Genomic DNA, 23052 nt, shown 5'->3' on the forward strand with positions numbered 1-23052 from the left:
AAGCACTTGAGGCACTGCTGGCAACAGAAGAATTAGCTGGGGCTTTGCTTACTGGGGGTTCCTATCATTTTTTTTTTTAGAAGGAAGGATAAACGGACAGTGGTGTGAGCATCTGTGGGCGCTGCCAGGGCAGAACTCACCATTATCTTGTCACTGTCAATGATGGTGTTCAGTCTGTGAGCAATGGTGAGCACTGTGCACTGGGCAAACTTCTCCCGGATCTTCTGTTGTATTAACTCATCCGTTCTGGAGTCACAGAGGTCACAGTCGAGTCAGCAAAGATGGGGAAGGGTCACATGACCCTCAACAACATTTGTAAAAATCCTTTATTATCATCCCTATTATTATAGAGAGCTCAGGCTGGCTTTGAACACACTATGCCATTCAGGTGGCTTTGAACCCCAGAGCCTTCTACTTTAGGCTTCGAGATGCTCGGGTTACAGGCATGCACAACCTCTCCTATACACCCTCCCCTCTTAGAAAGCTAGAATCTAAACAGTCTAGCTAGAAACAACGCAAATGATTCTTCTTCCTCCAAACTGCTTGACATAGATTTGGAATTTAGGACTCTAACTCACTTGGGAGGCCTAGGATACAAGCTCAGCATCCCATTTCTGAACAGCTGAATGCTTGGAGCTAGAAGGTTTTAGATGCTGGAGTCTGGGGTATAACGAGATATGCACAGCCATGGGATGATTTTACAAAACATACAACTCTGCACACGAGACACTAGTGCACCACACATATGAAGGGCTGATACACACAGACATCCCCTAGTGCCATCAAATGCTTCCTGTGGGCCACACCCAGAACTCCCATTCAACAGCACATTCGTGTCAGCCTCGGCTCTGGGCCACGTCCAAGTTAGCCTCGGCTCTGTACCTTGGGTCCACATTTGCAGTTGCTTCATCAATGATCAGTATTCGGTTATTCTTTAGAATGGCCCTTGCAAGGCACACTAACTGTCTCTGTCCAACACTGAAATTGGATCCAGATTCTGCTAATTCAGTATCCATTTTTCCAGGAAGATCTTCAATGGCCTCTTTAAGTTGTACCTGTAGACGTAGACAGAAGGATGACGCTTTTATAAATGAACTATTAGACAAATATCTTCATGATAAGCTCTGGAGTACTTCTTCCTGGAAGCCTCGTGAGGATGGAGGTAAGCAGTGATAAGCATGGTCTGTTGGTCCTGGGTCATGAGTAACAAGGCTTAAGTATGTTAAATATGTCATGGAAGACATATTTTACCTACCCTCTAGGTAAAACGGGGCAAGACAGGGAACATCTTTTTGACAAGATTTAATTTTGCTTTTAAAATTGTGTTTGGTATGTGTATGTGTGTGCCTGTGTGTGTGTATCTATGTGTACGTGCCTGCATGTGTCTCTGTGTGTGTGCACCTGTGTGTGTATGTGTGCCTGTGTGTATATCTGTATGCATGTGTGTGTGTCTCTGTGTGTCTGTGTGTCTGTGTTTCTGTGTGTCTGTGTATATCTATATGTTTTTGTGTGTGCCTATGTGAGTGTGTGTGGCTCTGTGTGTATATGCCTGTATGTCTGTGTATATATCTATGTGTGTGTCCGTGTGTTTATCTATGTGTGTGTCTGTGTGTGCCTGTGTGTGTATATGTGCTTCTGTGTGTGTGTGTCTATGTGTCTATGTCTATGTATATCCATGTAACCCGTAGGAGCATAAAGAGGGCATCAGATGCCTGGAGCTGTAGTTACAGGTGATATGAGCGGCCTGGTGTGGAAAAGAATGTGGGATTTCTGCAATAGCAACAAGTGCCCTTAGCTAATGAGCCATCTACATAACGTCCTGAAAATGCCCCTTCTTAATGGTTAGTTAAGAGATAGCTTTAAGAGTTCACAGAGACAAAACACAGGACAGATTAGTGACTGAGAGTCATGGAAGTTAACTATAAGATGACAGATAAAAATCTTAATCACTGTGATGACCCATAATGCTACAAATTTATCAAAATCACTGACCCACATTTCTACAGGGACTACTTCCTGACATCTAAATTGTACCTCAGTGAAGCTGGTGTATCTCAGAGCCACCCACTCTACCAATCTAACTCCCTTCCTGCTACATGACATCCACCAAGATCCTCTGCCCCCAAATCGTGGAAGTCTCAGAATCGAAGCTCTCCCTATATATACACGATATACTACAGAAAATGTAAAATACATTTATATAATGTCATTTACAGAAATGTAATTTATGCAAATAATGTGCATAAATGTAAGTATGGCCAAGTTTGCCAACAGACATTCTGCATAGGAGTTGTTGTAGGAAGGGGGGGGGGCCCTGAAGAAATAATCCTGTAGGTACCCTACCATTTTGGAAGATTTTAATTAATCACAAAAGTCTGAAGAAGCTCCAACGACTGGGACCCACTTCTTCAAGGTCAGGAGTCATGGAGTGTGTTCCTCTTAAGTTCAGTCTGATATCACTAAAGCTATGAAATAAATTTACTCCAATTTCATAGGTGTCCTATAGTGGATGGCAACCCATGGGAAGGCGAACACAACATAAGATCTTCTTGCCCCATCCACGGTCTGCTTTTAGTAATCTACCTTTGAAGAACTTGAGTCATAAGATATCAGACTAAATCACTGGGCGGTGGTTAAGGCCTATGAATATTTCTCCTGGAAAAATTTTACTGAACACGGGCCAAACTCGGGGTTATCTTCAAGAGATTCAGAACAAAGGGTCAGGACACTTCAGTAACAGAGCAGCAGACTGAAGAGTGGGCTCCGGGGCTTGATCTCGGATCCTCAGGCTTCGCAGGAAGCCCGTTGCCAACTGAGCTGAGATCTCCCTGCCCCAGATCTGTAAGATGAAAAGCATCAACCTGTAACGCCTGGGCTTAAGTCCTGCCTGGCTCTCCCAAAGACAAGCTCCTGACTTCTCCCTGTCTTTGCTTTCTCACCTGCAAATGAGACACAATGTTATCACAGCCCAGATGCCTATCTTCATGAGCCTTTGCTCATAATGAGTCAGTGCTTGTAAGTATTTAGAGCGGTGCTTGCTACAAAGAGATCAATCGACATTGTCTGTTACTAGTCATAGCCTCACCCAGGTCTCTTCATGTTGCTTTTCTTTATTGCATTTATCAGTCTTAATTTGGTATGCATTTGGCGGTGCCCTAACTTCTCCACAAGAATTTCAGTTCCAAGTGGGAGGGCCACGTCTATCTCGATGACTATCTAATAGCTTAGGAATCTGCAATAAGCTCTCAATAAATAACTGTTCAAACCTATGACGGAGACATAAGAGTGTCTCATCCACACCTGTTTCTACAAGTTAGAAAATGAATTCATATGAATATGCTTTTATATAGAATACAATCATATTATTAAATGATTGTAAGAGATACATATCACTTATAAAAATTAATTGGCCCCAGGATATTACAGCAGTGATACTTAAAATAGGGAAAGCATTTAAAATTATAATTTCGGGAAAGTTGATCCAGCTATAGTATTCTAAACTATTTGTTTCAGTACGGAACAGTTTGGATTATATTTTAAGTTGGGAACAATAGGAAAAATACAACAAAATTGTAAATATTTATAAAAGTCCCTGAGGTTATGATCACACACAATCTCCCTGCTATGCACCCCCAGGCATGATTGACAGGGATGCTCGATGCTGTTTGTACTCTCTGGGGGTCTGAATGAGAAATGTCCCTTATAGGCTCCTGTATCTGAGCACTTGGTCCCTGGTTGTTATTGGTGTTTAGGGGGATTATGGATCCTTTGGGAGGTGTAGCCATGGTGGAGGTGGTCACTGCAGGTGGGCTCTGGGGGTTTCGCCCCTCATCCCATTTCCAGTTATCTTTCTATCTGCTTCCTTGCGTGGATGAGAGAGCGAGCACACGGGTTCTGGCTCCTGCTCTCTGTTGCACTCCTCCCTCACCCTGATAAGCTCTACCCTTCTGGAACCCTCTTCTGTAAGATGCTCCTCACCAGGGTGTCCACCATAGCAACCATAAAGTAGTTGACAGATTACTGACTTTACATCAAGACAGACCATTGTGTCTGGAAAGAGAAGAGATGGAAATGCCTTCACAGAATGAAGATATGAGTAAAGGGGGAGAGGGGAGCCAAGCCCAGGAAATGCAGAGCCTGGGGGAGATGGGCTACGTGCAGAGGAGGTGCTGAGAGACACGGTCCCTGATGGGTATCTCACTATTGTTCAGGTTCCTGCCCCATGGTGTCCCCCTGTACAAGGAGACACACCGTATATCCTAGTAGATCGCCCCATCTGGGACATCACTAGATGACTCTGACACCCACAGACATCCCTGTTCTTCATTGTCTGCTCTAGTTCAGGCTGACCTAAGACAGAAACAATACGCGGCCGATTTGCTTTAACTGCTGTGATCATTTGGCAGGTTCCATCTTTATTTACTACGTCTGCCGTTTTACACAGCGGCCACTGTTTCCAGGATGCTCCACAAGGTACTCAATAGTAGCAATATTTCTGCTCTTTGTCACTGACTGTTTGGAGCACACAACTTCAGTATAGCCAGAAAGTTAAACAACAAAATGGACAATGTTCACGGAAACGTTTCCTGTCTGAATGTCAATCCCACCTTCTCTCTCTCTGGCGCTCTCCTTTCCAAGAGAGGAATTGGGGTGGGAAACAGGGGGATGTAAGAAATGCCTCACTTCTTCCTTTCACTTCCAGGATATAAAACCAGCGACACTCTCTGCGGGCCCTCACGTGAACCCGTGGGCTCGGGTTCCCCATTTGCACTGACATCCTTTATAAAAGGATCAGAGGTTTGGGTTGCCCTCCTGGTCTCTTCCTCTCCCTCCTTTTTCTTACACATGCTATGTTTAGGGCCATGGCCCCTCAGTCATGCATGCTTTAGCTTACTTTAAAAAGAACAGCCGAGGTCACCAGCTTTCCCACTATTCATGGAAGGCAGGGCCTGCTCTGCTTCGGATACAGTGTAAAGAGGGGAGTCACGGGGATAACAGAGGACATGAGATAGAGATCCAGGGAGCCCATGTGTCATTGGGGCATGGCCAGGTCTCCTCTAGTGCACACACAGCATCAAGCCTCCATCCAGGTGGGAGTTGTGACCTCACTGCAGAACAGCCTGAGACTCCAAGGATCCCAGGCCGGGCCTCTCTGACCTATCAGGGTGATGCCATTTCACACCCTTGTGGCCACACAACTCTAACTACTGCCAGGAAAACCTCACAGCTCGTCATCTTCTAAGAGTCTTGCCTCTCTCTGTCCAGGAGATGAAAGAATCGGAATGCATTAGAGAAGGCTGACATTTTCAGAAAAGAAAAAAAGTAAACATATAATATATTTGAGATTATACACACATAATATATTCGGGAGAGAAAAAAGAGACAAAGAAGGGAAAAACAAAAACAAAAACAAAAACAAAAAAACACTAAAGCCCCAAAAGACTCACTTGGTGTTTTACAACCCCTACATAAGCAATCTTAGAGACAAGATTTCTTAGGTCATGTGACTGAGAACACATGTACAACCAAGACCAGCTCATTCAGGAAAGTGTATGCTGTGGCGCAACGTCCTGAACCCCACACTGACGTGGGAGAGATGTGGTGGTGTGGACCTGCGATCCAAGCTCTGGGAAAATAGAGGCAGATCCCCGGGCCTTGCTGGTCAGGCCGTGTGGACTAATTGGTAAGCCCAATTCAGTGACAAACCGTCTCAAAAAAATAAGGTGGAGAGTGACTGAGAAAGTAATCTTTATATCCAGCTTTGGCTTCTTCACGACAATGTACACTCAAGTGTATTGGCGTTCTCCAAAAACATGTACACAGAGGAAAACTAACACAGACACACAGACAGACACATAGACAGACAGACAGACACACATACAGGGGAGGGGCCAGCTGGAAGCATACTATAATACTGATTCTAATTTTTAAAAACTATCCAACCCTGTTTCTTAAAAATATTACCAAGGCAAAGCATTTCTAGAGAAACAGAACGACTGTGTGACTGGCGCCTCACTGCTGAGAGGCATCCAAGACGCCTGAGATCAGCCCCAGATGCAGCACACGGACACCTTGATATGCGTGGACCTGGGCCTGTCACTGGTTCTCCTCATGACTGTTAGGGCGGCTTGGGTGGAGTCTAAGCACAGGGGACCCTCAGGACTGTCTTACACATCCGCCACCTCGGTTGTGAGTTAAGGGAAGCTAGCAACATTTCATTTTGTGGGTGACAGATGAAAAAAAGTGTACGGCAGCCACGTTTGAAGATGCCTTTTGCCGTTAGGCTCCCAACTGGTGTGTGCACACAGTCAGAAGCCATCTTTAAGTTAAAAGATGTCGGAGCTTACCAGAAAGGGTGACAGGGGAGAAGACGCTACTTCAAAACCGTAACTATGGTAATGGCAGAGGGCAGCTGATCTCTGAGCTCTGGTGATTTTTAGTGTTTGTCTCTAAGAAATATACCACGAGTCTCTGCAACGAAGAGTCCATCAGCCAGTTACCGCGTCTCCGTTAACCGCTGATTTTTTAAAAAGTAAAACCCTGAGCTAGGCTCCAGGAGGGATTTTTATTATTAAGCAGCTTACAATTAATTTGCAGAACTAGCGTGAACTTGCAAACCACTTATGCTAAAACACGTAAACTAGAAGTACCTTCACAGCCAAAATCCTTTGCCTGCGCGAGTAAGGAACCCCCGAGAAGCGGCCTGCAGAAACACACTACACAAATAACAGGAAAATCCTCCAAAATTAAGGGTATCAATACAGCAAGCTAACCAAGGCTCCAGGAGTCTGCCAGCTGGACTCTTCTGCGGCGTTACAATGACAGGTTTGTCCGCAAACAGTGCTCTCGTATTCTGTGTAATTTGCTTTTATAAACACTTTCTTAGGGGAGACTCGGGAGCATTGTTTAAGCATGACGTCATTTTCCCTTCAGTTAATAATGAAAACAGATGGCCTCATTTTCGCAGACGCTTCCTCTGCCCCAGAAAAAGCAGGAAGCTAAGTGGCTGCTGTAGAGCACTACCTTCTGAGCCACACAGCCCACCTTCCTGAGCTCATGGGCCTCTGTGCACCTGTCAATCATCATGACAGCTCATGGACTGGTGGCATGCGCCCTTAGAAGGTCACTGGACCCTCACACACATTTCCAATCACTCCTCCTGTTCATGTGTACGAAGTTCTGCCCTGACTGAACATGGCCTTGGGGACTCGGGGTGGAGCTAGAGTATACGGGGTGGGGAAGGCTTATGGAAGGTGCTCCCTCAACGAATCACCTATGCTAGGTGCAGATGTTCCAGAACGGCTGCTTTAGGGTCACCCACTCTATAGCCCCCTCATCCACACTCTGTAAAAACAAACAAACAAACAAACAAACAAACAACCTAATAAGCCCATTGTTTTCCCACAGGGATCATTGGTGAACTGAACTTTGATTTGTTCTTGGGACCTCGGGATGTGCTGAGTGGGGAGACATTGTTCATGTGCCCTCCCCCACCCCCCGGGAAGAATTCTCACAACATTTGTACAGGACATTGAGTCTCTAGGAGAGTTTGAGGTTTGCAAAGGACAAGCAAGATAATGTATTGGCTAAGTCAGATTTGGGGAAGTTAAAATGCAGCATGATGCATATTATTTTATACACACTTCACGCCCATTCACAAACATCAATGCTCCTCCAAGTGGGAACTAAAGATAGTTCCAGCACTGACCCCTGCTTCCCCAAGTGCTCTCAACAGAGGCACACACAGATGCTAACGGTGGAAGTTACCTCCTCCAAGGCCCTCCACAGCTCCTCGTCCGTGTGCTCATTGAAGGGGTCCAGGTTTTTCCTCATGGTTCCAGTGAACAGAACAGGTTCCTAAGAGCCCAAGAGAGTCAATGTCACTGCCACGTTCTGACTTTCAGGACGTCATAGAAAGGAAAACAAAGGCACTCGAGTCCACTAAGGTTCAACACGCTCGCTCATAAAATGTCACTGCTCTTAAATTTCCCATCACATAAATGTGCTCCAAAATACCTTCCCAGTGCACGGAACGCTCAAAGAAGAAACCGTGGCAGTGTGCCGTCTTAAGAACGAAATGAGGAAGGTGGGTTCCTGTTGTTAAAAACACTTTCCTGGTCATAAACAAAGCTATGTTTATTGGAGTAACGTGAAAAAACTACTTGTCCGTGCTCACAGGACTCTGGAAAACAGGACGTGGTGTGAACAGTTTGTGCTTGGGTGAAACCTGTTATTTCCTCCTTCGGTGAAGAGTCTTCTGGGTCGCATTCTATTCTTCATTCAAGGAGGAGTGCGGCTGACGGAGCCAGTGGCCCTTCCAAGCGTGGAAATGACCTCTGACGTCACACCAGCCAATCCCTACATTATCTTGTCTGTGCATCAGGACTGCCTGTCTGGGGAACCTCACTGCTAACTACAAGGGCGCGGTAAGCCGAAACCCATTGTGAAGCTCGGACGGCTAACGCAACTTCCATTCAGGAGTTGCTCCCGAATCACATGCTGATTTCTAGGTTTTAAGGCAGCGTCGTGTATGTGCGCTTACGGGGGCTGCACGGATTTTCTTCTAGGAGTTCTGACAACCCAAGCCATAAGACATGGGCAGCGGAGAAGAGCCCAACTGGCTGTGAAGAATCTCAAGGTACACAGAGGTGAAGAACAAAAGTCACGGCTTTCCCACAGGTCCCGGGGACTGCTCCTGGGCTACAGATGTGTCACCTAGCCTTGAACAGGGTCTTGAACACTTAAAAGACCAAGGAGGAGGACTTTCCTTCAAAGACTGATACTGTTACTGCTTCTTAGTTTTACACTAATGACAGAAAAAAAAATGTGTGTCAGAAGACCAGGGCTGTTCCCCTTCAAATTCCCTCACAGCCCCCGAACTAGGACACCATTGTTGAATTTTATTTGTGCAAAGTTGATTGTGAAGTCATAAGAAATTTGAAAATGGCAACTAAATCAAACTGAAGGAATACCAAAGGCTTATCTAAGGTTATGCTTAAAATTACAGAATGTAAGATGAAAGACAAATGGCCATCTGCATGTGGTGGGACTTTCTTATCAGCAGAATAAACATTATTTTTCTGACTGCAGATTAAACACACACACACACACACACGGAGGGAGGACGAGTGAGCACAACTAACAAGACAGGTAAATTCTCTTCTTGCTTATATGAGGTTCACAGAAGGCACGTTGCTGTCTGCCAACTGTTCTCTCTTTGATGCTTTTCTGACCTCTCCACACAGACTCAGCACCACGGCCAATACGCTACGCAGAGGCCCCGACTAAGTGGCTCTAAGAGTGTGTATATGAGAGCCTTGAGGTAACCATGGTCAGGAATCAGCTTTGAGCCCACGTGGGAAATAAGAGTTGGTTTCTTCGTTTATGTGAAGGACAGGTCACTTTCCTTGTCCAGGAGATCTGATATCTACCTCAGCTTTTCTTCCTCCAGGTTCCACAGCAAAATCACATCCAATATATCAGGTCTAGACTCTGACAGAGAACTCCTAGACTTCTGCAGTGCCCCACCTTGAACACTAATACATGTAAGTGACTGCAGACATACAAAGTTCACAGTATTAGCATAGTAGGAATGGTGGCTTGGTGCCTTAGAGGAATGACAGTTCTGGTCCAACGCCCCATCTCACGAGCAGGTACTGACGCCTACCTTATCCCTACCTCCTCCCATTAGAAACTCCTTCATATTATATGTATCATATTATATGTATCAGCCACAGAACCTGCTTTCTCTTGTATCCTAAACACCAGCTTCAAACAAGAGACCCTTGGGAAGTTTGGCTAATTATCCCTAGACCACTATTCACTAAAATAAGGGTCTCTATTAAATCTATACTGTCAACTCAAAGGGAGTATTGGGCAATCACTCATGTTTATTTAGCAATGTTAGAAGAAAATAATTAAGTAAACAAGAGCAGTTTTCTTTGTTACAACACGCCGGATACACATTTCATAAGTAAAGTTTCATCAAGACTTGTTGAACAAGGAGAGTGATTTAATAAAACATTAACTGGTTGGAGCTATATTTTCTTTAAAAGTAGCAGGCAATTTGTTGACAATGCTGCTTTTACTAGGACAAATGCATTATACACTGCTCATTTAGTTTATCCACCTGCCAAATAAAATCCCTAATATTATCTTCAAAAGGTCATAAAAAAGTCCTCATAGCAGATACATACTGAGAGGGGAGATAAGGGTGAAGTTAATTATTATTTCTGGTAGATATTATTATTTAAAGTACCCACCTCCAAGCAATGAATTTCACAAACTAGTCTTATAAATAAGTGTTGTAAAAAAATGTTTGCAGGCAGAAGACTTCAGGGTAGGGATCAATGGGAGGAACCGACAACCTAATTTATTAGCCTCAGTATTTCCTCTGATGATATAGGCTTTAATAAGAGTCAAATTAGGAAAATAAATGCACTTATTCAATACAGCAATAAAACCAGAAGCCTAGTGTCAAACTTGTTTTTCATCATCCAGCTACTGTTGTAAGCCTTTGCAGCACATTCAGTGGCAGGAGCTTGGCTGGTACTAACATAACACACGCTCTTATTAGGCGTGCCACCCAGAAGCAGCCAGTCTAAATGAAACCATCTGGGGTACCAAGCTGATAATCCCGGTTCCCCAAATTAGAGACTTTACTAGGCTTTTTGAATGCACTGACTACAAGCTAGGCCTCCATTATGCTAAGGAGAAACTTAACCCGCTCAACTTCAGACACTTAAGCCAACCAGGGACCAAGACAAAAAGTACAAATGAACAAGCGTAATGTTCAACGCTTACTCTCATCTTCTGGGGGCACCAACCAGGAAACATCCCTCTCCTAAAATATCCACGCATTGGGGCCCGAACTGTCTCTGCTCTGCCTCCCAAGCCCCGTCTACTCTGATCCTTATGCCGGGCAGCGGTTCCCGGTCTCAAAGGTGGCGTCACCTGAAGTCCCCCAGGCTCAGTTTCTCTTTTCTTCTTCCCTTAGTCCTGTAGCCTCTGAATGAACTCACCATCATGCAACCTCAGAAGAAGAGAACATTGTTCGCCCACAAAAAGAGAAGAATTTAAGTCCTGTAAAGTCGCCTTTAAATACAAAAAGGTCACCAGCTCCAGGGAACAGTGCCATGGGTTTTAATGAAGACTTCAGTGTGCAGGAACAAAGGGACTGCATTAGGCTGGGATCCAATTGTATTTCTTTACTAGTAACACCACACCTACCCTCTTTTCTCTTTGAAACACACACACACACACACACACACACACATACACACACACACACCAGGTGATCAGAAAGGGGCCTTAAAGAGGCATAGCAGTTCTGGTTAACCTTTTAAACTCATTAGAAGCTCAGGGGAATTTTAAAAAGAAGTGGGCTGTTTAAAAAGCACCTGGCTTTTTGTTTTGGTACAAACAAAGGGAATCTATTAAACATACACAAAGAATCTGTTTGATCATGATAAAGATTACAGATGTTGGTACACATCAGCCCCTGCTAGCCGTTGTAAATGGGAATTTGCTGTGAATTGCTCTTTGATTGAGAACATTTCCTTGGTGCCAAAAAAAAAAAAAAAAAAAAAAAAAAAAAAGGCTCTGCTTGTAAAGGGATTCTACCCAGAAAAAAAATGTTGAGATCCACATGGGCAGATGTTTTCTGATAAGCTGTTCCTGAAGCCAGGCTCATCTTGGGCTCTCTTCCTGGCGGTGGCGAAGGTGGTAGGGGGTACGGAGGAAGTACAGGTGTCAGCCATTTGTTCTGCTCTAGGAAGATACAGCTCAAGTGGGGCTCCGTCTCCGTTCACTTGTTACTTAAAGGAGCTCAGGAGTCCCGCCCAGAACTGTCACCAATCTTAGGAACCCTCTGTTCCTTAAACTCTATTTCTGAATTGCCCCTGAGAGGTTGACAAATGACAGGCCCTTAGCTGTCTACTACCAAGAGGAGCTTAGCCATCTATCAAGGGGAGGAGCTTAGCCATCAACCAAGGGGAGGAGCTTAGCCATCTATCAAGGGGAGGAGCTTAGCCATCTATCAAGGGGAGGAGCTTAGCCATCAACCAAGGGGAGGAGCTTAGCCATCTATCAAGGGGAGGAGCTTAGCCATCAACCAAGGGGAGGAGCTTAGAAGAGAGCAAGAAGTTACTGCTCCCCAAACGGGCTGCTGGCTTGGTTCATCTAGACCTGCAACTCGGTGGCGGACCTAGATTTCTCTTTTGCTTCCCGTGCTACACAATCAGCTTTGGCTCCTGCTCACTTAGGGCAGCAGGATGCTTGACCCCCGTCGCTCTGTAGATTGGAATTCTCTACACATACAAGGATGGGCTCTGCCTCCACGGTTGAGTATCTTGGCGCTCCTTCAGTATGGCACCCAGTGAATCCACGTTTCTACAATGATTTTCTATTTGTCACTTGTATTTTTTGGGCAAGGCCACTTTCACAAAACTGCCTTCCAAAGCGCCTGACCGAGCCAAGAGCCTTAGGAAAAGATGCCTACCGGCTTTCCGCGACTTTTGACTTTCGTCTGAGTTTATTCGTTTTCTCTGGCTATAGTTTTAGGAACCCTTCCTAGGCAGGGTGGATAGAGAGACAATGACTAAAATAACTGACATTACGTCGTTTGATTATAAACATTCACGAGAAAAAGAATGTGGAGACTGGTTAATACTAAGTTCTGATGTTACTATCGTGATAGTTAGTAATGAGTTATAGATCTCCTCCATCTTTGGTTTCCTTCCTGGCTGCTCTATCAAAGGCTCCCCTTTTCCAGGGTGTTAGCAGTCAGCAGGCACCAGTCCCCAAGGCAGGGCAGCGGGCACAGCATTTTCAAAGGGCAGGCGTGTGACCAGTGGCTCATGAAATCAATTTTGAGGCTCCTGACTGTCATTTTCTCTTTTATATAAACAGGGCTGAGAAAATACCACAGCACAGACTGGAGTGATAGTGCTTGTGAGATGTTTGTTTCTGAGCATGTGGGTGTGTGGAGGTGGGCAGATGACCCACAAGGCATTCAGATTTTAGTATGGAGTTCATATGGTTGGCCACAGGTCAGTTTCAAACCAGCATGATCCAGGAGGTGGCATGGGGACTCCTGGCTATGCAGCTGCTGGGCCTGACTCTTCAGCAAATGAGGGTTTGGGGATGGGTTAAGGGCCTGGGAAGAAGGGAAACATGGAGGCTGTCACAGCTGCAACAAGCCTTTAAAGCAGTCAGATGGAGGAAAACCTTAAGAAATGGGGGCAGGGAAGAGCACAAAGACAAAAGAACTCCACTGAGACTGCAACAGCACCTAGGGCTGCAGACCAGCTGTTAGGAGAAGTGTTGCTTCTGTGAGAAAAACATTAGGCTTGTCAGGTTTTACCATAGCTATCCTCTCCCCGCTGTGTGCCGCACGTGCATGCGGGTTTTGGTGTGCCTCTGAGTAATGCTCTGAGTTTGGGAGGATTTGTTTGTTTTGTTTTTGCTTCCTCTTTCACTAAGTTTAGTTTATGTAAATAATTTGATTTAAAGAAAATCACCAGGGATTATAAGAGTTTAAAGAGAAGTTAATGGCCTAAGTCTTTCTAGAATGGGTTATACACATATAGGACTGTACCATAAGCCTTAATAATAGTTACTATTTATGAATAGTTACTATTTATCCTTAAGAAGCACACATCAGGCCATTCCCATTCTATCACGCAGCTGATCCTTCATGAAGAATCTGAGAGGTGGTAATTACAGAAACTCAGCCTGGGGAGTGAGGTGACTCCATCAAGGCCTCCCTCCCAGCAGTCGGAGATGGATAAAAATACGGGGCAGGTTGACAGTAAGCGCATGTACTGCACGGTCTATCCTAGGGTCTTTCCACACTGCACAGACCATCCTGGGGTCTTTCCACACTGCAGTCTATCCTGGGGTCTATACACATGCATAGTTTCTCCAAATTGTTTCTTATGTCAACCAACTAGCATCCAGGAGACCGGCTGTGCTTGCAGCGCATAGTGATCGTGTTCTACAAAGACACAAATCTAAGCACTGTTTTCTGAACGCATTCTTGGGAGCAGATCCACGTAGCCTTTGCAGTAAAGGAGGATCTCATGGAACAGCACCAAGACCTGGTGATGTCAAGGTGTGTTAGCATTTGCTCAGATGTGCTTCTAAACCATTCCCAGCAGAGCCAAGAATCGTCTGAATGCAGCTTCTTTATTTAGAGTTCTTTTATTTATACAAGCACACAACCATTTCTTACTAAGGAATATTAAAAGTAGCGTGGGGCACATTTCTAGATCCTACCATCCAAGGCTGTGAGCTACTTTACAGACACACTGGCCTCTTCTCAGGCCCATTTCTGAGATTCAAAGCCCCTGGGATTTGAGCTCTGATTTCTATGATAACCATGCTTCTCATGCTCAGGGGAAAGTTACGTGATGGAAGATTGCTTCCTCTATTTTTCTTAAAAGGGTCTTTTGAATGTTTAAAAAACTTGTCAGAATACAAGTACAACAAGAAATCTATGCCTTAATCATTTATTATTATTATTATTAACTATTACATTTACTTACCTGAGGGTGTGCATACATGTGTGCCAGGGTTTGCTTGCAGAGCTAAGAGAACAACTTTCTGATCAGTTTCCTCCTTCCACCACGTGGCAATGAGGATCAAACTCAGGGCACTGGGCTTGGCAGTGTGTGCCTTTACTCACTGAGCGTCTCCTGGTCCCTCCCCTCTCCGTCATTTTAAATCTCATAGCAGTGGTGCTAAGTGTTTTTATGATCCTTTGTAGTGGTCATCACCAATCACAGGCTGACTGTTCTTAAAACTTTAATCCCCATTCCCATTCAACAAAGCCATTTCCTGTCCTGGGGTCCCCAGTGGTCCCCATCGACTGCGGCTCCTTGAATTTAAACACTCTTCCTGTGATCAGAACTGTTCACTCTCTGTCATTCTGTGACCGGCCGGTTTCAGGCTGCATGATGCTTTTGGAGCTTGCTCCTGTTGTAGCACGCATCAGAACTTCCTCCCTTCTTATTGCTGAGTAACTTCCCACTGTTTGTATAAACCACATTTGTCTTTCGCTATTCATCTGCTGATGGACACTTGGGTGGCTTCCACCTCCTGGCTACTGTGAATACCACTGCTATGAACTGGAATGAGCAAATATCTCTGCTGTTCCCTGCTTTTGGTTCATATGTGCATGTGTGCATGAGTTTACACACACACACACACACACACACACACACACACACACGCACGCACACACTCCTACACTCACAAGTGGAATTGCTGGAAATGTTGCAGTCCTATTATCAGTCTCATGAGGAGTCCCCATGCTTGTGTGTAAAACGGTGGCTGTACCATTTTAGCTTCCCACTAGTAAACCTCAGAGGTTTAATTTCTCCACCACCTCATCACAGTGCGGTGGTGCTCTACCATGACAAGTACCCTACATGTCAGGGTGGGAGGCCACAGGCTCAGAGCCCACAGTCCCCTTCTCTCCGAGTGTTAGGTTCTCTGTACTTTATAATACACAAGCAACCCCCCAGCGGGCACCTGCTCAGAAAGCACAGCTGCTTCGCCTTTTCTCCCATGTCTCTCCTCTGCATTTCTCACATGTGTGCATGTGTGCGGGTTCCCCAACTCCCCTTGATGGCCACGTGATTACAGAGTGTGAAAACATACCAAAATAAACCCCTCCCCAAAGCAAGCCTGGAGCCGAATCCATGTGATCGAGAGCGTCAATGCCGAGGGCGGGACGAAGCTGCCAGGCTCCCGAGCTGCAGGCTGCAGGCCTGTGGGGTCAGGCCCTATGCTGCCTGTGGCTGCCTAACTAGAAGACGCTCATTACTCAATAAAGACTTTCTGAATTATTCTGGGTAGAACTAAAAGCAACGTGGCAAGACACTAAACCAAAAGCTACATGAGTGATCCACTCTCTTGACACTGCCTGGACATCTTCGGCTATGGGGTGGCAAGGAGGAAGAAATGGCAGCATAAACCACCAGCGCCCTGCCAGCCACAATCCAGGCCGGCGTGAAGCACTCAGCCACTGCGGTTCTCAGCGGCGGTGATGCCACTGCCTGCCTGGAAGTAAACAGAGATGTGAACCTTCCCTCGGCTCCCTCTCCCCGGTTTAAGCCACTTCCCAAATGTCCTGATTTGGAGAGTGTCTACAAAGCGTCTATTGCTTCTTAACTCTCACAGCCTGGAGATGATGATGACTATTATTAATTATTATTGTCTCACTGCCTCATTACACTTACAATCACGCATCCTTACACAAGGCTCTTACTCACTACATATTATGTCATTATCAGAGGACAAAAGTGTAATACCAGGGACGCTGAATCTAGATTGAACCTAAGTATATTATTATGGGATCTTCCCCTGTCTGTCTGTCTGTCTGTCTGTCTCTCTGTTTCGTATGCACACACGCAGCACACGCATGCACTCAAGTTATCTACGAAAATACATGTTGAAAATATCTGAAGTATGCCCTATTGGCTATTGGTTAATGGCTCAACCCTTTCCTCCAATTAAAAAAAAAACCCAGCAATAAAATTAAAAGCAATTAAACTTCAATACTCCCGTAAAAGAAGCGTGTGTGGACGCTCTAACTTGCATACCTGTGGTATGATTGACATTTTCTTCCTTAAGTCGTGAAGCCCAATTTCGGTTGTCAAGATCTTATCGATCCAGATTTTCCCCTCGGGTTCTGACAGCCTGAAGAGGGCCGAGATGAGGGAGCTTTTCCCAGCTCCGGTTCTGCCCACAATTCCAACCTGCGAAGAAATCCGGGGGCAGGGGTTAAAAATGAGCCATCTGCAGCTCACCTAGGTGAGCATGCTCATTTTCAAGGGCGAGCTACGAAGCTGCTTTTTATAAGTTCCCAGCCTCAGGTCTGCTGACCTGTGAGGCAGGGCAGTTCCTCACAGTGGATGCTGAAGTGGCCTCGTGGAGTGTCTACTAGCATCCCTGGGCCGTCCTTTCCAGAAACCCATAGGGCCCTCCAAACTGTGGCAACCTAAAATGTCAAGTCTTGGCAAATGTTCTCTGGGGGGGCAAGGTGTCCCTGGGTAAGACCCCCTTGGGTACACAAGAGTCACATTTATGGCAGGGACAAGCCTATAGTTTCTTTAGTAGCTTATGAGAAGATGGCTTCTCATGAGCCCCACTTCCAAGGTCTGGGTTTGTGGAACCTTAAGAACTGCTTGGATAATTCCAGAGTTGTTAATCGCACACTCCCGAATCGTCGTTTCTTCCAGTGTCCTATCATTTACCATGAATTCATCGTTGATAGAGAAAGTATATATTGTGGCTCTAGAGAAAATACCTTCACGTTTGCAAACTCGGGTCTCCACACCTTAAAAGGCAGTCCTCCAGTAGCCCAAACATACATAATGAGACCAACAACAGTACCACCATAAATAGCTTTTGCTATTTACATGGGGCCTTTCATCTGAGCAGTTCAAAAGGCATTTTACAAACCAATTAATACGTACAATTGCCCCTTGGGAAAGGTTTGTGTGAAGAATCATTCCTCTTATTAAAGCCAGAGCAGAGAGAAATGAAGCGTACTGACAATAAGATCAAAGAATCAATATAATGCAGGTGGATGTTGGTCAGGGAAGAAACTGAATTGTGAAAACTGGCTTTGAGAGTGGATGCTGAAACCTATGAGCAGAAATGAGCCTTTTCTCCAGTGAGCTTGCTCAACAGGTGAGAGCATCATCCTTATTAAAACTCGAGTCGCCGGGCAGTGGTGGCGCACGCCTTTAATCCCAGCACTTGGGAGGCAGAGGCAGGCGGATTTCTGAGTTTGAGGCCAGCCTGGTCTACAGCGTGAGTTCCAGGACTGCCAGGGGTACACAGAGAAACCATGTCTCAAAAAAAAAGAAAAAAAAAAAAACTTGAGTCAGTGGAGGGCACAGACATGCTTTCTATCACTGGTAAGTAAATTTAGGAGATGGAAAAAGAAAACCCCACCATTCTAAACAGGAGCCAAACCCAACTATATGCTGGGCATTTTCTGTTACATCGCTTGGATGTTTTCTAACACCATCAGCAATGGCCTTCCAAAAAGAGTGATTGTAAGCAGCTGGCTTTAGTCTTAAAATCTCTGTGGATGTTATCCATCTTATGAGCAACAATAACCTATACCTCGCAGAAGGGCTGATTCTGTACATAGGTGTGTCTCTGCATATGCACATATGTTGCTCCCATCTCTGGATATTCACTTGTACAAACTGCCACACGCGAAGGCAGAGGTAAACCCATGTTTGTGACATGTAGAAAACCAATGCGTTGGTGAAGACTCAAATGGCTATAGTCTGTGAGGGACCATCTGGATGTGCCCATAAAAACAGAAGGCTGAGAGCAGCCAGTCTATAGAACCGTTAACTGCTATCTTATCCTCTTAATTTAAAACAAAATAAACTAAACAAAAATTGATGACTTGTGCCTATGAAAGCCACTAATTGTCATCTAACGGGCATTTCTCCAGTAACTGGTGGATTTTCACAGATGCCAAAGAAGAAGACGATCACCAAGTTCAGGGCCACGCCACAAAGTGACACATGGAGATGATCCAGTCTTAGCTCTTTCAATAGCCTCTGTTTCCCCAATTTAGCCAAGGCTCATCTCCAACAATCACGGTGGCAACATGTTAGACTTTTAAAAAAAGACTATGTGCATGTGTTCATGAGTGTGGCCATGTGCATGTGAGCATGGGTACCTGAGGAGGCGGAGCCCTGGAAGCTGGAGTTGCCTGTTGTGGATGCTAGGAGCTGAACTGGGGTCTTCAGAAGAGCAGTATGTGCTCTTAACAGCTGAGACTTCTTTCCAGCCCCAACAGGATCAATCTCCATACTCCATGCTCAGTAGGACCAATATCCAATGTCACTCATTCAGTAGGACTAATATTCAATGTTCCACTCAAAATGGCTACTGCTATGGACTTCCCCACAGTTTCTCAGGCCACCCTGCTTCCAGCTTCCTCCCAGGCAGCCCAACAACAAGCTCCAAAGAGCTTTTGCTTTCTAAGTTGATACCTTTGTTTCTAATTTCCTCAGCTGCCGGCTGAACACAAGGCCACATTAAAATAAAATAGAATAAACTCATCCTAATTAAAACCTGTGCAATCCATCCGGAAAGTAAATGAATATCAACGCTCGTTTCCACACTCCGGACAGAACAGTGCTTCCCACGGGCGTGCACGCGTGTACACATGTATACATGTCTTAGCTATGTGTGCCTAAGACTTAGGCTCATAGAGTTAAACAAAATAAAGTTCATATGAATGCTGTGGTCATTTATGGGTTCGTATAAATATTTAAGGCACATGTAATATAGTGTACACAATTATTTATTTAATAAATCTCTTACTGCGAATGTTTCAGCTGCTTACAAAATATTCTGATGCTATAAACAGCATCATGTTAAATGTCCTTGAAGCTACATCTTTCCAAACAACCTTAATTATTTCCCTAAAATAAATCCTTAGGTGTGGACCTACTTTCTGAGCAGCAACAGGTACAAGGACTTCAAAAGAAGTGAGTTCCTGCCAAGCCAACCTCTGGAAGCCGTTTCTTGATCTTCACGGCAATCACTGCCTTGCACACTCCCCAGGGAGAAGTTACAACTTCTATTTTTTTCTAACCAGCATTAATTTGATTCCCCACAGGAGGATCCTGTCCTCCATTTGTTTCTCACTAGGAGCAGGTGACCACTGGTGGCATCTTCCTCCTGTCTTTCCTACTGGCCTCCCCAGGCACTCACAACTCAGTTCCAGCTCTGTTTCTGGGATTTCACCCAGGAAACCTCTATATCCTTAATGTGTCCACCTTTAGCACCACAGACACTTCTGCAGGGTTCCTGCACACGAAAGTGTGTGTTACACACTTGCCTAGCAGGTGGAAGTGAGTGTGATTCCTCCCATCCAAATACCTGTCACACTCACTTCTATCTTCCGACCTTATGCATTTTACAAATGTCTAACCCCACCAAACCCTCCATCTGTCCCTCATGCGGCCATCTCCACTCCTAACCAATGCCCCCAAAACTGTCTCTTTAAACATATACCAACTCTATGACCTACAGAGTCCAAGCGGCCCCAGGACCATTTGTTCAGGACTACACTGGATTCTCCTGTAGGTAGCTGCATTTTTCTGCCATGTTACAGGAAAAACAGCAATTCCCTAGGAGTTAAGAGTTCATCTCCAGCTTGAGCGGTTTATGAAATCATCCCTAAAATGTTCATGTATACAACACGCAAGACAGAGAGCATAGACCTAACAGGTAAATCCTGTACTGGAGACTAGAACAGTAAGTGGGTAACTGCTTCTTTTCTTGGGGCAGATATATTATGCAGCTTAAGTGGCTAAGCAACCTAACTCCTGGATAATGGCAGCCAAATGTGGTCGTACGCTTTACTGTGTTGGTCTCTGTGCTGGGGCACTGCAGATGTGAGGCCCTATCACTCTTGATAGAGCAAAGCAGAAAAGTGCAGATTCTTAAGGACCTGTGCCCAGGTCGGGCATACCTGAGCCTGTATCTGTCTGAGAGGGACTAAAGCTCCGGTCAATCTCTGTGTTATCCATTGCGTGGGGGCTCCCTAGTGTCAGGGATGGACAACATTGGGGTACTTGCTAATCAGAAAGCAGTTATTCATAGGACAAACTGACACCATGGCTCAGGCTCAGGCGAGAGAAGTCTGAGGTTGATTGATCATCCGGAAAGTAGAATAGAACTGATGTCCAGTTGAGGGCAGTGAAACTACTTTTAAAAAATTGTGAGTGTTGGGGGTGGGGGAGTATGTCAACTTCTATCACAACACGTGTGGGTTCAGAGCACAGCTTGCAAGACAGTGTTCTATCCTTCAACCACCAGAGTTCAGAGTCAGGATGGAGGTGAACAGGGGCCATCACATGGGACAAACGCCATTCCAGCTGAGCCATCTCACAAAAGATTACTTTTGTATGTCTCGAAGTGATGAAAAGAACGGAAATCTGGCAGTTCATGGGCTGGTAGGGCTGGTAGGGCTGGTAGGGCTGGTAGGGCTGGTAGGGCTGGTAGGGCTGGTAGGGCTGGTAGGGCTGGTAGGGCTGGTAGGGCTGGTAGGGCTGGTATGCAACAGAGGCTGCTCCCAGGGAATGGCCGGATTGCAGGTGACACCAGTCTGTGACCACTAGAAAGATGCTAACCCACGCATCACCATGTGATCAGGAAGAATTATATTACCACATGATGGATAGAATGTTAAAGTATAAAAAAAGGGGGGGGTGCTGGGCAGTCATGGCACACAGCTTTGATAAAAACACTTGGGAGGCAGAGGCAGGTGAAGCTCTGAGTTCAAGGCCAGCCTGGTCTACAGAACAAGTTCCAGGACAGCCAGGGCTACAGAGAGAAAACCTTAACCAACCAACCAACCCCCCACCCTCTGCCATTCCCAGGAGAGGGTGAGGTACCCATAGAAATCAAGAACAATTCCCGTGAGATAGGATGCTTAGCTGAGGGCCCACTGGCGCGTTTAGAGTGTCTGTATTCCTACCACATTCTTGGACGTGATGCTTCGGGCTCAGCCAGGACTGAGGGACGGGCTGGGGAGGTGGAAGTCCCACACGTGACAGACAGAGAAGCCTCTCTCAGAAAACATTATGTAAAAAAGGGAGAAAAGGTAGGAAACTAATATTTCTTGCCCATTATAGCAAGGCCTGGCACACATGTGTAAAAATGTATTATCAAAGTAATAGCTTTGAGCAAGAAAAAAAAAATAAAAAGATGACACACCCAAATCAATCTACTTCTAGAACTGGAAAATGCTTTTGAACGGCCCAGTACTCTCTCCAATGGTCAAATCAACCACAAAATCACCCAAATGAAAAGGGCAGCCAGTGTCTGGAAGCTAACTGGAGACCTGGGGTGCTACTGAGCTCATTTTTGTTCTTTCCAGAAATTAGGAACCTGGCTCGTCATGATTACAGTTTCAGTTTTTCCCATAACTTCCAGGGATCTTGGAGGAAGCCATTCGAAGAGAACAAATCTGTTCCCCTAAATCCAACACGAAGCGACAGTCAGCAAGTGTGTGTGTGGGGGGATGGGGGGTGGGAAGAGATATAAGGAGAAGGCTAAACCCCACAGTTACAGGAGAAAGAGAACATCCCGTGGTGCAGCTGCCTCTAAATGAGTATAAACTACTGCAGTAGACATTGGGGGAGGAAGGGGAGGAAGACACAGGTCAAAAAATGAAGTTATTACAGATATAATTCATCCTTCAAATTCAATTTCCTGTCCAGCCTTTTAGCACCTCAGGTAATCCTACGGTTTGGGGTATTTTTAAGATGCAAGGATACAAGTCTGGGGCTACACATTGTTTTCTAACTTGTTCAACAGAGTTCCTCACATAATTCGTCTTCTGTGGCTTCCAAGGAAATGGAAGACACGTGCAAATTAAGAGAACTGCGCCCTCGACGTCAGATCTGATAAGCGTGTTGTCTGCAAGCAAGCAAGCATCCTACAGAGCTGTCAGGACACAACCGAGAGGCTCGGCTTTCATCAGAGCTGTACCTCACACTTTACCCACACAGTCCTCCACCCTGTCTGCGGACCTACAAGGAAGCCGTGGAAATAATTAGGGTCGGGCTTTTGCCAAGTGACTTGCTAAGGCTGCACCTTGCATACCCTTTGGGCACCACGTTGTAAGTTTATTCTTTCATGTCGCAAGGGTATCACTCGTTAAATCACAGCTGTGATTAGTCCATTAAATGGTTTGGTGGTAGGGAGAGTTTAAAGAAGCAGCTGGTGAAGTATTTCACACTCCAGGGCCCAGGTATATCGTGGTGGCAGAACGTTTGCCATTCACATTTGAGTGCCTGCGCTCAGTGCACAGAAGCTAAAAAAAAAGAGAGAGACAAAGGGCACGGGGAGGAGTGGGTTCCCCATGCCTGTTTAGGAAACGGGTTGTTGACAGAGTTGTCTGCAGAAGTGTTTTGTTCAACTCTGAGGTTTCGTCTTATACCCATCATAACAGCTAAGAGCAAAAACTCAATAGCCCCTCATGCTGGTGAGGATGTA

General features: G+C 45.4%; 1 protein-coding gene across 3 annotated transcripts in view; it reads right to left on the minus strand.

Annotated features, from left to right (window-relative positions):
* The window catches only part of Abcc4 (ATP-binding cassette, sub-family C (CFTR/MRP), member 4), a 225165-nt gene that overhangs the window by 17134 nt on the left and 184979 nt on the right, over positions 1–23052 (minus strand). For all 3 annotated transcript variants that reach the window (NM_001163676.1, NM_001033336.3, NM_001163675.1), the window contains 4 exons: positions 16608–16763; positions 7768–7857; positions 883–1055; positions 141–246 (listed from right to left, as the gene is read on the minus strand). In NM_001163676.1, coding sequence (NP_001157148.1) covers positions 141–246; positions 883–1055; positions 7768–7857; positions 16608–16763 — 525 coding nt within the window. The remainder of the gene's footprint in view (positions 1–140; positions 247–882; positions 1056–7767; positions 7858–16607; positions 16764–23052) is intronic.

This window comes from Mus musculus, chromosome 14, assembly GCF_000001635.26.
Source record: "Mus musculus strain C57BL/6J chromosome 14, GRCm38.p6 C57BL/6J".
NCBI classification, from domain to species: Eukaryota; Metazoa; Chordata; class Mammalia; order Rodentia; family Muridae; genus Mus; species Mus musculus.